The sequence below is a fragment of the Ammospiza nelsoni genome, chromosome 3 (genome assembly GCF_027579445.1).
Source record: "Ammospiza nelsoni isolate bAmmNel1 chromosome 3, bAmmNel1.pri, whole genome shotgun sequence".
NCBI classification, from domain to species: Eukaryota; Metazoa; Chordata; class Aves; order Passeriformes; family Passerellidae; genus Ammospiza; species Ammospiza nelsoni.
In genome coordinates, this window is record NC_080635.1 from 23270421 (window position 1) to 23286312 (window position 15892).

A 15892-nucleotide genomic window follows, 5' to 3' on the forward strand; every position below is an offset into this window, starting at 1 on the left:
TGAGCTCAACATCTGAAATATTAATGAATGAGACCTTCAGATTATTTCATACAGCTTGGGTAAGGTTTTTTGTTGTGTGGTGGCTGTTGATCAAACTGCACTCTCCAAGTAGTACCTCAGGAGGCCAATGAAAAGCATGAACCTGTTTCCAGTTACATGAACTGCAATATCCATCATACATGTTTCTTTGCTCTCCTTATTCCTTTGTCTGAACATAAAATGTGTAGAGAGCCAGAGAGAATTAATGAATTTTCACATTGCAGAGAAGTTAATTTACCCAAAATGAAATAGAGAGATGCCTAATCGCAGCAGGACACAGCTGAAGTGAGATTCACTAACACTACAGGCATGGTTAGAAAACAAAGGTCTCTAGAGGCACACAGCTGTGTATTGTGAGAGGATGGATGGAAGGAACAGGGTTGGATGCTGTGTAAAATATAAATCTGTTCCAATAGGTAGAATTTACAATATGCACATTTTGAGGTACACAAGTCTGTCACCTTGTTAGTTAAAATTTCTGAGTGTGGGGTTGCAATTCCAGTCATGAAACCAAACCAGTTTTTTGCACTGAGCTGCAAAAACAAAGGCTTTTCCTCATTTTTGTAAAGTGGCTGACATAGACAGCATCACAGATACAATGATGTCATTGTGAGTCTAAAGATAAGCCAATTGAAAATATAATGTTTCTAGGCTGTCAGCCTTTGAGTGTGGCAAAATACTTCATTTGAGTGAGTAATGGTCCTTTGCCTAACTCTAGTAATATTTGGATTATTACTGTTCACTGCTCTTTTCTTAACTACTGTGCTATCCTGGAGTCCTGTGGTCTGATATAAGAAAGTACTGGCTTAACTGAGGACTTTTATGTTGCTTTATAATTGCATTAATATGAGCAGGCAAAGCCTTTTCCTTCCCTCTCGTGCTAAGTTGGAAGTAATTGCAGTGGGGAGACTTAAATGTAGGAGAAGCACTTTCACAAAACTCACTTTCAGTAAAATACTGTCTTTCATTGAACCCCACATGTTCCCTCTTCCTTCCTCTGACCAGAAAACCCAGCTAACCACCAAACAGTGCAATGTTTGTGGCAGTGTAGTTGACATTTCAGAGAGTTGAAATCACCTCTGCTGAGGAGAGCTTTAATTTTTCCCTCCTGTGTCTTTTGAGTGATTTGACAAGGTCACTTTGAAACACTCAAAAATGCTAATTAATGTAAAGAGATTCCTCTGAAAATTTGGATAGCTTGGTGCATGCAGAGATGGGAAGAGGAAAGATTGTTCCTGAAGATATTTGTGCAGTAATTAAGGCTGTATCTTACTGTTCTCGAATGAAGAAGTTGTCCTAATGCACCAAAGAGGAGAAATGAGTGGGTCTTTGGAGCAGGGCAGATCTGAGTGAAGTCTGTGGTTCTGCTGGGCTAACCCAGCTGAGGTCCATAGGCCTCCAGCAGGTACTCCAAGGAGAACATTGCTTTTTATTGTCTCAGGGGCTTAATTTTATCTCTGAAAAGAGAGGAACCTTAGAAGTATAATAAACATGTCTGATGTTACCTCTTTAAAGCAATCATTTTATTTCGATAATGTTTTACCCTTTCAGGGGAGAACACACCGTGACCAGCAGCTCGTGTTACTCAAAGATCATCTAGAAAAATATTACAGGAGCCGCAATAGGAAATGGATTGTTTTATTTCCAGAGGGTGGCTTTCTTAGGAAAAGAAGAGAAACAAGCCAGGCATTTGCCAAGAAAAACAATTTGCCATTTCTTAAGCATGTCACCCTGCCACGTCTTGGGGCAACACAAGTAATTCTGAAGACGCTTGTAGCGCCACAAGAAAATGGAACTCCACCAGCTGGAGATGGTGTGAGAAGAGGTAAAGATCACTTCACTCTGTGGGGATAAAGCAAATTAAATGTCAGACTTGAGTTAAAAAAGCATTGTGTAGAATTGGTCCCTGTAAATATCAAATACATTGTAAAAATATTTTCATAATTAGTTTTAGTTCACTGACTTTAGTTTTGATGTTGAGACAAAGAAACCACCTTAGTTTTAATTTGATTTAGTTTGTGGTATGGCTGCATGACTGCTTGGCTTGGCTCACATGATGAGTGAAGCAGATACTGGAATAAGCACCCAGAGTGAGCAAGAAGGTGATCTACTCCTTTGGGTAAGATTGATGGTTTGCACTGGTTTGTGACAGCGTGGAACTATAGTAAAAGTATTTCTGGAATATGCTAGCTGTGTTCATATTTTTATTCCAGGCTTTAGGGGTTTCTTTGCATCCACTGCTGTATACATTATTCCTCTTCTTGAACTCTTTTCCACTGAGTTCAGGTCCTTCTGTTCTGTACAGATCTTCGTGTTGCCTGTGCCCATTGTTTCTGGAGTTAACTGTCACTGATCCCTAGTCAGAACAGTTACGAGGGAATAAGAATATTCCTGCAACATTATTGTTCTGGGTGCCTGGGCTGTAGGGGCGGGTATAGTTGGGATATAAATAATGCCTGTAGTTAAGGGACATGGTGCTTTTGTCTCTTGGTTTTTAAAATTAACTTCTTGGCATGTTCAAGAGCAGGGTTAGATCTTTCCTAATTTCCTTGTGGATTTCTGTTACTTATTAAAGAAACAATGGATTGAGGGGTTGTGGTAGTTTCTTATTGATGGGTGGGGCTGGTGTTTCACAGCCAAATTCTGATAATCATTTAGCAATTTGAAACAAAGATCATTACTAATGAAGCCACATAGGCAAAAGACTTTGGATTATTTTCTGTCTGAAGTTCAACTCTTAGGGTTAGCAAGAACCCTTGTACAGAAATTGCTTCCATGTTTTTAGTTTTGAAGTTATTGTTGCCAACATAGGAAATAAATTGAGATGATGTTCTTGGAGAAGTGAAGGTAGGATTTAAAATGAGATGAAAAATCAAGCTGTGGAATGCACCAGAGTGTTTCCTGTCAGGCTACATTCAGCAAAGAAAGGCTGAAGAAAGCTCTTGTCATAAAATATCTTAGGTTTAAAAGAGAAACTGAATACCCTGGTCCTTGTTAAAAAGTTTGGGTTTTTCTGAGGAGAAAAGATTGGCCTGTTCCTGTTCTATTTCTTGCTGTCTTAAAAAGATATGGAGAGTAAGAATTTCCTCAAATTAATTATAAGTTGTCTGGTTCTGGAGGGAGGCCAAAAGTGCTTGTTAAATACCAATTTTATATTTCCCTATTCTTAGGTTGCTATCAACTTAGCTGAACATTGAACTTGGCTTCCTTTTTTTTCCCTCTGAGTGGCATCATTCAGACTCTAGAGAAATGAGCATTTGATAGTAGTGGACCTAACTGAGTACTAAAATAAAGGAATTCTCTCAGAAATAAAATGGAACCATATTGTCCATCCTACTCAAGAAAAGATAATTGGACAGAAATAGGAATGAAATGTGTGGGTTTAGCTGTCACTCTTTCATAGTAATGGACTTGAAAATGTACTAAAAGGGATGAAAAAGAAAAGTGAAAGTAAATTTTGTATGCTAGGAAAAAGTAGTATTTGATACATAGTGACACTGAGATTTTTTTTGTCCTCTCCTCTTTTAAGCTCACAAAAATATTTCCAGGATTGTAAAAACTTCCCTTTCAGAGATGTATGAAATATTAGTTCTTGATTGTATCTTGTATAAAAGAGTCTTCCTCTGATCTGTTGCTTTCTGAATGCTTTTATTGGTCTCTTGCCACGTCAGAAAATGTTTGTTCAGTTGAATGAAATATAGTTCTATAAATTGCTATGTTTATGTTATAAAGTTAGAAGTCTGACAAAGTTAGTGAATATCTTTACTTTTAATCTCTTCTGTCTTTTCCCTTTTTTTAATCCCATGAAGCACCCGTGTTAGTGCAGTCAAGCTTCCCTCCTATTCAGGTGGCCCTTGCTGAGCTGTGGGTGCCAGAGCCAGGTGTAGTGCACAGAGTAAAGGCTTTGCCAGGGGCTGCCATAGAGAGACTGCCTGTAAACCTTTTAAAAGTACATGGTAACTCTTCTCCTTTGCTTGGGAAGGGGTTTCTCTATCAGAAGCATCACACTTGAGCTTCATGGTTTGCTGGACACATTTTTCATACGCAACACTTCTTGTGCTCTGTACTATCTTAATAGTGTTCCTGGAGTCCTGGCTTGCCAATTTATTCAGTTTACTATAATAAGCTTTCTACTCCATCTTTTATTATTCTCCCTGTCCTTTTGTTTCCACCAAGCTTTATTGATACTCATGGTAATTCACCTTCCTCTCCCACATGATTTTAGTTCAATTGGTTTATAGATTAAGAGTTTTCCTCACCAAAAATTATGTCCCCTTCCTGTTGAGTTTCCTTGGTAGCTGTTTTAATGTTGAGTCATGATACACAGTTCTGTTCTTGACTGCTAACATTTCATTAGTACTTAATTCATTTTAAATGATCCTTGTAGCTTTTATACTGTTGTAAATTTGATACCATTCTACTTTCTGAGCTGGAGAGATGTGTAAAACTGGGTGAAAGAAGAAAAGATGACAAAAGAAACTAGAATAAAAGGCGGTTTGTCCTTAGTGCCCTGCTATTACAGTTTGACACAAACCAAGTCAGATACAGTTGTTTGATTGTGTCACAGCCCAGCTCCTCAGCCCAGCTGGCTTTTGTATGTCACATGTCACCAAAGCTGTGGCCTTCAAGTTGTAGTTCAAGAATTGAGCTAATTGTAGCTCAGTGCTACATCATCTGTCCTGCTCCAAGGTCTCTAATCTGATTTATGGCATCCCTTTGGTAGAGGTGGGTTCATGTTGAGAAGTGCAAGGTTCAGTAACCTCCCCAAAAATTCATTAGTCTTAATTATGATCTTAATATCTAATCTCCTTTTCAATTTATTTTTATGCTAGTAATGAACTTCTCACAGTTTAGGAGCTGATTCTTCCTCTGTAAAGTGACAGGAAGAAGAAATGTTCCTGAGCTAGACAATTATTGCTGTTTGATAATTTTTGTACTTAAAGTGATCAGTTCTTTATCAGGGACTTTTCCAGAACAAGAAGTCTCTATTGTCTTAATTTTTTCTTCTTAACAGTTTTCTTTCATATTTAAAAGAAGTACCATCTTCATTGGAGTGAATTTTAACTTATTGCTGGTAAATACTAAATTAAGTTACTGAAATGTTTATTGCTTTTGCTGCCTTTTGAAACTCTTGTTTAGTTTAACAAAATGCTGTAATTGTATTCCTAAATTAATAGAAGGATGGAAAAACATAGGAAAGGTAGTGCAGTCATTTGATAGCATGAGCACTGTTGAAGCTGAATAATGCAGAGAATGTAGGTAAGTGATGTCTGTCCCTGAAAAGAGAGTTTAAGGTACTCCTGATGTCTGATGAAAGCCTCCAGATGGGACAGATGGGCCAGCCCTGCATCCCAGAAGGTTTTAGTGCAGAATAGAAAATGGGCAGTGTAAAAACACTTAATGAGCAGCCATCATCACCCTTACCCAGTAGTGACCCAGGGGTGTGTTCACAGGGATATTTTACAGCTTTTTGAATTTTTTTTAGCACAACACTTACTCTTTGACATGGTTGCAAATACATTGTTTCTTCACTTGATAAGAATTGATTTTGTGAGTTTCAGAACTATCAAAATGTTCTAAATGCCAAAAGCTGACAATTCAAAGGGGTGTGGAGCTATTGTTCTTCAAAGATGCACATTCCAGAGCTTATTTTTGATCAAACTTGCTCTAGTGTGTTTTTTAAAGTCTGTTTTATTTTACCATGCAGCAATTTTTTGTCTGATAAGAGGTTACTATAGTTAGAGCCATACTGAAATCTTACCTTACTGTTTTCAAATGCAGCAGAGTACATTCAGTTCTGATGCTGATTCTCTTGGAGAAATTAAATTTTCACTTCTGCAGGGTTGTAAATTGAACTACATAATCGATTTTTTTAAAAATCAAACTTTTTCATTCACTGTTACCTGAGGAGCGTGACTTGAATAACATGTGAGAAAGCTTTTGATTGTTGTTTTTCTTCACCCTGGAAAAAAAGGCTTCTTGTTTTGTTCCAGGTGGTTTGTTGCATCAAAATCTTGGAATGATGAGTAATATGTTCAGTCTGAGAGTTAATCTTTGGAGAAAAAAGTTAATTCTGGGGCCAGTGGTCCAGCTGATCACACAAGGACAAGTAGAGAACAAGGGACAAGCTACAAGAACAGATTGCTGTGCAGGGAGAGCCAGCAGCCTCTTGGGCTGCATTCAGAGTGGTGCAAGTGTTCAGGAAACCACACCTGGATACTGGTGAATGCTAACAAATACTTTCTTTTCCAAGTGCAGGCTGCAGTCCTCAGGTGCACATCTGGCTGGTGCATTCCTTCCACTCTGAATCCAGTGTGGCAGTGTGACACCATCCAGAGCTCAGCTGGAGGCAAGCTTTCCTGCTGAAATATGTCTGTGATTTATTCTTTTTCTCAGTGGCAAACACTGACAGCCTGCTGGTGGGTTTGAGGGGCTCTGTGCATTGTCTGATCTGGTGTTTAGCATGAGCTGAGCCCAGGAAACAGCAACCCCAGGAAGGACAAAGAGGGGGAATGTGGAGGACCTCTGAACCCCCATAAATTTGTGATTGTAGACAGTCAAGTTGCGAAAGGATTTCAGAGAATGACAGCTCGAGTGCCTTGAAGACTCTGATGTTGAGTTGCTTCTAAGTAGATAGGGAGCAACTTAATACCTTTGAATCCACAGTGAAGAAAATAGTTGTGAAGATTTGCCTCAGCTGATGATTTGGAAAAAAGCCCAAAACCCCAAACAACAAACAAGTTAGGAAGCTGTTTAAATTTTACTTTTGATTTTTTTTTGTCTAGGCCAGAAAGCTGCTGTTCCATTGATTGTTCAGTTTTGTCTTAGCACTCATAAGACGAGTATGTACCATTCACACTAAGGTACCTCACTGCTGCAGGGTTTGGGTGCTGCTGTGCAGGCAGGTGCCTGTGGGCATATTCAGAAGATTTATGTGGCATTTAAAAAGAATCAGACTGTTAACATTTTCAAGGAGTTTGAAAAATCTGTATCTTGTGCTGGAAGTGACAAGCAGACTGACACTGCAGCAGAAAATCCAGTGCTTGCAGAGATCAGCTGAAGTATGGTCTGTGCAGCAGCTTCTTCTGCTGGGGCCTCTGACAGCCAGGCTGCTCAGGCTTTCAGCAGGTACTAGAAATGGAAGATAAGAGTGTCTTTCAATGGTAGGCAGAAAGTTGGAAGAGTTTGGCTGTCAGAAGGTGTGGCTGAGTTGGCCAAGGCAAGCTGGCTGAGAGCAGTTCTTTAGCACAGGTATGTGCAGCTCCCTGATTTCTCAGGTGCAAATGCCAGACCTGAGATTCACACCACGTTATAACTAATGCAGCAGGCTTTGGTTTGAGCTCCTGTTAATGTGCTCCATTTAAGAAATAATAGGGTTTATTCTGGCTCAGAGGTCTGCTTACACCTGAAAACAGAATCCTTGGAGATATTTAGGTACCACTCCTTTGTGTTTTGTGTCAGTTTCTTTTCCAGTTTCAGGATCTGTCAGAGCTCCTGGGCTTTAAAATAAACTCGCTTATGAGCAGGTTGCAACACAGTATAACCCCTCCCTCCCCTCAAAAAAAATTACAAGATGTATTTCAAAATTAATTTTCCTAAATCCTTGGTGATGTAGGTTTTTTTGGCAGTCATGTATCTTGGATGATTATGTAAGGCTTATTTTAAAGCAGAGCATGCACCAATACAGTGATTTGAGAGCACGTGGAGGTAGCTGCACTAACACCTGCTTGCTCTAAATGGAGGTCTCTCAGAACTTTTTTTTCCTGGCCTGGGGTTTCTGGGGGGCTGTCTGGTTTTTTCCCTCACCCTGCCCTGACAAGGGTTGGAGGTGAGTTTGGAGCTGGACTGAAGAATCCAGTGCTGCAGCAGCTCTCTCCACAAAAGCAGAAGGTAGGAAATCAGCACAGCAGAGAACTGCAGGAGTCTTCCCTTAATGAAGTGCAAACCATTATCCACTGGAAGAACAGCTTTAAATATAGCTAAATATTGAATAAATTATTTTGAAACACTTTACTGTAAATAATTAGAAAATGTGCCCATATTCATCTGGCAGTTTTTCGAGGCAATTAATGATCTTTGTTGCTTACTCACTTAGGCAATTTAACTTTGGCAATTTACTTGCCTTTATCCATTCTTGCTTTACATCTGGGAAAATAATAACTTGAATGACTTTGTTTCAAAATCTGTTTCTAAATTAATACTTCTGTTGATTTAATATTAATTTCATATTGGCTCTTCTCTGATTCATTGCTACTTTTAAAATGAAGCACTCTGTAGTTAGTGCTTTTCTTAAGAGAGACTTGACAAGCACTCTGTCATGATGCTGGCAAGCCTGCAGCCTCCAGTTCTCATTTCATGTGTCTGTCAGGGCTCTAAAACACTGTATTTCCAGAAGGTAACGCTGAAACATTCAGTGTTACCTATGCAGCTTGCCCTGGGTCAAGTTTTGGAATAGTATGTTGTGTGCTGCTAAGAACTCATAATCGAAATTTTAGGAAATGCTGTCTAGCCCTGTTGGAGTAGTGCATTTGTAATGAAGCAGTGCAACTGCACTGATGAGCAGACAGCAAGAAAACACTGTCTGCTTGTTAAAATAATTGATAGATAGATGTGACAGCATTGCTGTAATTTTCACACTTAATTAAATTAAATGCAAATGAAATGAAATTAAGTGCAGGTAGAAACTCACAAGCCAGTCCTTGCATGCACATTCCAGCTGGAGTCAGGAACTGTGGCTCAGGGTGCTGCTCAGACCCAGTGCTGCAGATTTCTTCAGGTGTGTGGTAGGTCTGTAAAATCAGAGTGGCCACTCTGGGCAAGGCCACACTCTAGCCCAACATCTTGTCCATGACTCCAGGTGGATTACAGAGTGAGAACACAGCAAGCAGCCCTCACACTTCTCCCACATATTCTCCAAGTTTCTGGCAGTTTCCTGTGTGGTGAGTTTCCCAAGCCAGGTTGGGATTTCTGCCTGGTTAGTTAACCCTCCATGGTTATTTAGTTCCCTCTTGTTCCCAGCTCCTGGCATCCTTGACACCCTTTACAAGAGATTCCCAAAATTTTTTTTCCCCCTCTGCACAGTGAATCATTTTTCTGTTTTCTATGAAAACTTTTCCTCTTGGCTGAATTTTGAGTGTCTGTCCTTGTATAGGGAAGGATGGTGAACAGTCAATCCCCATACATGTTCTTGGTGCTGACAATGTTCTTGTCAACCTCTGTTACATTTCTCTTGTAGCTTTCTCAGCTGCAGGTTTGAAGAGTATTGTGCTTTGTACTAAAAGCTAACACTTCTTACATGCTCTTGCCCATGGGTGGCTGTTTGTGATAGTCAGCTTTTTAAATCCTCAGAGATACTGCCTGGTGTGGTGTGAGCATGTTGTACTGGTGTGTCAGGCAGTAAGTGAGCATTACTCTGCTGGCCTGGGCAGAATGTGACCTCAAACACAGGACAGCTCCAGAACAGAGAGAAAATTCACAGGCTAAACTCCAAGTGCCATCTTGGCAATGTGGCCTTCCTTCTTGGTTTGCTCTGCAGATCTGCTGCTCTCCTCTTAGCAAACCTGGGAATTGAAGACATGCCAGAGAGGGGTTCTTGATTTATGACCTGGACTGTTGGTGGTTGTAACTTATGTTCAGATTTTAATAGAGTAATGGAATATTCTTAGTTGGAAGGGACCCACAGGTTTGATTCTCTTTACTCATCTTAATAGCAAATATTTTCACCTCCTTTGATCTTTTTCCAGTTTCTAAATGAGCTGAGCAGCATATGAGCATATGGGTCAGCCTCTCCTGGAACCTTGTGGGTGCAGTATCTTCCCCACTGTGAAATCTGACCAGCTTCTGTTCCTTGCTTTCTTACCCTGAGCACACCCTGAAAGTGATGCTTTTCCTCTTCATCCTGCAACTCACATTTTTAAGAGCCTTTGAGGGATCTGAATGGCTGCTGTTCCATCAGTGATCTTTTAGAAAGGCCCAGGTGCACATGTGCTTGAAGTGCAGACCAAGAAGCTTGGATGTTTACTTTGGGATTTTTCCTTTTGGTGAATGGGGGGAAGCACCTGACCTTGGGGCCAAGATGTCTGTGACTGTACTCAAACCTGGCGAGTGAACTTGTTCTGTGTACCACAGTATCTAAGAACAACAGAAGTAACCATGAAATAAAATCTAGGTCCAGCTGAAGTTTGTAAGGGTGTTTCTGTGCCCTGTAATGAAATCCGGATTTGATTTTTTGATGGTCTTATTTGTGCCTCATACATCATGAAGTGATACAAAAATTGCATAACTCTCAAATAAGTGATGTGAAATTTTCTTTTTTGTTCCTAGAGAGCAAATCCAAAGGCCTCCAGTGGGTGATAGATACAACCATTGCATATCCCAAAGGTGAACCTATAGACATCCAGACCTGGATTCTTGGCTACCGACAACCAGCAGTGACACACGTACATTACAGGTGGGAAATGAGGCTGCTCCTCCTGCACTGAGCTCAAGGATTCACAAATCCCTTGTGGCATTTCAGGATAGGGGAAATCAGGAGTAGTGGGAGTGGGTGTTTGTGTCTCATACAGGTGGGCAACTCATGTCATTTAAACACAATCAATCTTTTTTTTTTTAAGTTTAGTGGCTATTCTGTATCTTAGGACAGACATTTAAGTTTTGAACTAATGTCCTGTGGTTGAATAGAGTTGTGGGAAATATATCTAAAGACTAGGTCATCTTTAGTGTTAAGGTGCTGCTAAACCCAACTTTTTAAAATTTTGTTTTTAGTAATGACAACTAAATAAAAATCACTATTGTTAAGTAAACAGATTTCCTATTAAAATATTCTATTTAACTTTCTGACAAAGAAATGCCAGCTTTTTCACTCAAAGAATAATTTTAGTAGTTGAGAATGATTTTTTCACTCAAATAATGATTTTAGTAGTTGAGCAAAGCAACTGGAAAAAGCAGCTTGTAAAAGTTACAACTCTCATTGACAGCTGGGATGGGAGACTATTAAAACTTTTCTCCTCAGCAGTTCTTTGTCTCAAGACCTAAACTGATGGAGAGAAGTTGAATTTTGCTTTTAGTTTACAGTGAGTTCCAAGTCACTCCATGAGTATTTTAACACTTTTCCTATACTAAGGTGTTGAATTTTATCCCAAAATCACATTATTTTGTCTTACTCCCTCTTGATGATTTGGAGAGCTTTTTTTACAGAAAGCTTTCAAGTATTCTTGTGTGGATCCCCTGGGTGGCAGTTTAAGTGGGAATGACCTTCTCCATCATCACAGCTGTGGCAGTGTTGTGTGATGCAGAGTACAGGAGCTCTGTTTAAATCTGTCCTTACTTTTTATAGAAAGCTGCCTTCCAAGTTTCCCTGAAGGTGAACATACTTACACCCTAATTTATGTAAGATAGCATTATATCTGTTGTCCTTTATTCAGGTCACCTTAGTACTCTCTCAGATCTCTGGGATAATTGCAAGTTGAATGTATTTAGAATTCTTCTGAAAAATATTTCCAAAAATACATTCTTTGAAAACAACAGTAAGTTAATGTAAGTTGAATTAATTTCCTGCTTCTAAATGTATATTCAGACCTATCTTTGATCACAAGCATAAATATGATGCAACCTTTTTTGCATTGAACTTGAATGTTCAAATTCTTGTAGTACTGAAATTCTAAGAAAAATATAATTTTTTTTTTTTGGAGTGTAAGTTTGTTATTTTCTTCCAGAGGGTCTAAGTCACTGGGTTAGGCAGGGGCAAGCCTCTCTGTTTGACTGCTTTCTGTGTGTTTTTAATAAGCTCTGTTTGTCATGGCTGACCCTGTAAGAACAGTTGAAGTGTGTCCCAGATGGAAAGCCATGCAGTATCTCTCCCTGGCGAAACACAGGGTGTGACGGCTCTGAAAGGAGCCCAGAATGTCTTGGGTTTGCCTGGAGCTCATTCTGTCCTCCAGTCCTGGTAGTTCTTGGGGCACATGGCCCCTGCACTCTGAGGTGGGTGCAGGTGGGCACATGGACGTCCTCTGAAATTTTCTTTAAATGTACATCTAGTCTGTCTGTACTGGTGTTACACTTTCCTGCATTTAGTGAAATAAAACCTTGCTCATTTTTTGTAATTTGGAATGTCTTGGGAGATAACATTTGAAATAAATTTTAAGGGTAATTTGGAAATAACTGGGAAGAGAGCACAATAGTTTCTCATGTAGTTTCTTGTAACTGAGTTATAGCGGGGAAAAAAGCACCCCTTTGGAAAAAGTGAAGAATAGTTTTGTCCAAATGCCATCTGTGTTGTATGGAAGAAGAATCAGGATTTAAACATGCTTATTCCCTTTTAGAGTAGTCCAGAGTGAGGTATTGATGTCTGACAGCAGTGGGGAAAAAAGGAGCATTTTCTGTGCCACTCCAACTGGAGCAGAAGAGACTGCAGAGCTGCTTTTGTTCTGGTGGCTCAGTCAGTCCCTTCTGCTGTGCCCCTGGATCACCACCTGTCTCTTTCTGCTTTACAGACTGTAAAATCTGGTGGTTGCCTTTTCTCCTAGCCTGGGCCTTTGCTGCAGGATTACTTCTTTTTCATCCTGCTCAGGGAGCAGCAGAAAAGAACACAGCAAGGAGTCTTATGTTATAATTTTTAGGTGCTTTTCTGGCTGGTGGAAAGGGCAGAGAAGGCTTGGTTTAATCCAATAATCTTTTTTTTTTTTTTTTGAAAGCTCAGTTTTGATAATGAGTTGAACCTTGCTTTTCAAACTTCAATTTTCAGTACAAATGACACAATTTTCAGAAGTTCATAATTAGACTAAGCTGTGGCCTGATTTTCCTCAGAATGTCAAAAGAAACCTCCCTAGAAAAAAGAACAGTTACCATTTTGGATCTAACAACACAAGGTGTGAGAACTTTACCCATCTATTGAATAGCTTTTTGACCCTGACTGACTTTTCTCATAACTTACTGGAAAGTGCTGCAAAACTCAGTTTGCTCTCTAAAATACTCAAGAAAATATCTAATGAACTTCCTCCAGGCCAAATGGCACTGAGATTTTTGTGGGAGATGTCAATGCATGCAAAGCATGTCAAACTAGAGGCATCACTGTAAGACCTGCCTTGTAATGAGTCTGTTGGAAACGTTTGTTTGCTCTTCTCACAGAGTTTAGGTTTATGCTTGGGTCCTTGTGTGCTGTGTGTTGCCTGTAAATCCCGGCTCACTGCAATTGCTCTCAGCAGAAATAAGCTGAGTGCTTTGGTGACCATGTAGCGAGGCCACGGACTGGCTGCCCTTCTCAGCTCCCACCATTTCTGTGCCATGAGTCGAGTTTGGGCTTTATTTCTTTTCATTTCACACCAGGCACTTGTTTAGTTTGATTGGTTTGGTGTTTCTTAGCTGAACACCAGCTTTCTCCAGCAGTGATTTCTTGTGTGCTGCAGTTCTGTTGGCAGAACCTGAGACCTGCAAATATAAACCCCCTGGCTGTGAAGCTGGCTCAGTGCTCAGCGTCCCCTCGGTCAGGGATGGTTTTTTTGCCTTGGTTTCCTGCAGGGTGGTGCCCTTGGCTGCTCCCATGCCACGTCTGGGCTGTGTGACAGTGGCTGTGTGCCGCAGCCCTGACGTCAGAGCCAGCCTGAGTCAGCTGTGACGCAGGGCTGGCCGTGCATGGCAGTCACACACGCTGCTCCACTCTGTCCCCTTTCCTCCCCTGCCAGCCTTTGTGCTGTGCCACTGCTGAAACAAGCTGTCAGCTGCTGAGCAAGTTCTATTTTTGTGTCTGCATTGATACAGAGCTATTGAAATAAGCCAGGCTCCGAGCTATAAATAAGATGAAGTGCATTGTGGTTGCTGAATGAATGTTGCAGAAGGGCATCCCGTTTGGCAGTGTATTTTCATGCACTTTTATACGCAAGTAACTTATTTTTGGTCATGCCTGACATCTACCAACAGCCTCCACTGTCCTGGGTTTATTTAGAGCCATTGAAGCAGCAAATAATATCATACTTGTATGGAGTAGCAAGTAATACAGGACTTCAATTCAGGGTAGGACAGGTGATAAAAGGCAGTTAGTAGTTAAAGTGGTAGCCATGAATTTCAGAATTTAAATACAGAATCAGAGGTTGTTTCTCCGGTAAGAACAACTTAAAAGAGATAAGTTTTATCTTATCTCTTAAGATAGATAAGATAAAACTTACAAATATTTCTAAATATTTCTAAAAATCCTTTGGTGTCTTCTGAGAAACAGCCTATCAGTAGCTAATTCTCCACAATTCTCACATATACCAGCATGTCTTTGGCAGTTAGATCTCCTGGTTTTTAAAATCCTTTTTTTTTCCTGGACTGTCATTTATTGTAATAGAATCTGGTTTGGGACATGGACACAAATGTGTGTAGCAGTTTAAGAAGTGGCCATCCCTCAGTCAGGTACCCACTCTGTCCCTGCAGCTGCTGCCACCTCCAGCTGCCGGGTGATGCTTACTGGAAGAAGATTCTTTGCAGATTCCCATTGAAATGTGTCTTTATTTCCACCACCACTTTTCACTTCCCAGGGTGCAGCCTATGCTGCCACTGCTTTTAGCCCCTTCCCCACTTTTCCTGGGGACAGAAAATCAGCTGTTCCTGTGATGAGGAGCAAAAAAAGGTATTTCCATTCTGCTTGAATTTTCTGGTCAAGTTCTTATCCAGTCCTATTAAATTCCTTGTTTGCCACACCAGGAATAAAGATGCTCTTATTTTAATGAATGTGAAGTTAGTTTTACCCAAAAGCTAGAAAGATCCAAGTGCCCCAGAGACTCCAGGAGCTCCAGATGTTACATGTTGATGTTATTCCTTGCCTTGGCAGTTCTGTGCAATGATATTTTATTCCCCTGAGGAGATAAGCAAGCTGTTTGCTTCCAATGGCATTCCTGATCCTGCATACCCAGAGGTGGGGTGGAGCCAAGCTGATGCTCATGCCTGACCACATGGACACCTGTTTCCCTATCTCACTGAAAATAGGGAACTTTCTTCTGCATCTTTTAACGCTGGACCTGGCAGATGCCAGCTCCTGTCAGAGCAGTGGCTCTCTGCTGTTCTTTTGGATTGCCTGTGTGGGGAGTTCTGTAACAGTAGACTTGCTCACTCACCTTCCTGAACCCAGTCTCCTTCAAGAGAGTGTTCTTGTAAGACACAGATGCCAGCTGAGCCATCTGATGGGCAGAGAACCATGGCATTAGCAGTATGTTTAGGTTAAATATAGGAGGGTTTAACTTTGCCTTATCAAGTACAGAAAGGGCTTCTTTCCAGAGTTTGAGGATTTTTTTTTAATATTTAATCTCTAATTTAGATCAGTCATTAGTAAGAATGTTCTGCTGGTAAAAATAACTCTGGATAATCTAAAAATACATTTGAAAATGCTTCTAAATACACCAGCACTTACCATTGCTGAGTGTGGCAGCCAGTGTAGCATTACTGGAAAACAAGTTGTTTTTCAGTCTGTTAATGTTTGTTCAGTCTGGGTGTAGCAGTGGCTGCTTCTCAGACTTCAGAGCAGCAGAGTTTATCTCCAGAGATTGAAGCATTCTGGTAGCATTATTGATCCACACAAGAGCCTGGATGGATTCAAGCAGGGAATTGGTGTGCAGTGCTTCCATTAGTCTCTCACAGAGCTGCTATCACCTGTGCTACTGCACTGCTCCATTAAACTGCCAGCTCAGAAATTGTTGTAGCAGGTATCTTGCAAGATCCTGTGATGTTTCCAGATTAGGAGGAGTCTTCTTGACAAAACAGAGTTGTTACCCATTAGGTCAGGGAGAAATGAAGGCAGAGGTGAGGAACATCTTAACAGTCTACAATGGAGACTGCATGTGAAGCCAGGTAACCCTGCACTTCTGTCCTGAGGCAACACACG

At 40.5% G+C, this 15892-nt stretch overlaps 1 protein-coding gene across 1 annotated transcript in view; it reads left to right on the top strand.

Moving 5' to 3' along the window:
• LPGAT1 (lysophosphatidylglycerol acyltransferase 1) overlaps positions 1-15892 on the top strand; it is a 58875-nt gene that overhangs the window by 33538 nt on the left and 9445 nt on the right. The window contains exons 5-6 of the mRNA XM_059467612.1: positions 1591-1864; positions 10363-10489. Coding sequence (XP_059323595.1) covers positions 1591-1864; positions 10363-10489 — 401 coding nt within the window. The remainder of the gene's footprint in view (positions 1-1590; positions 1865-10362; positions 10490-15892) is intronic.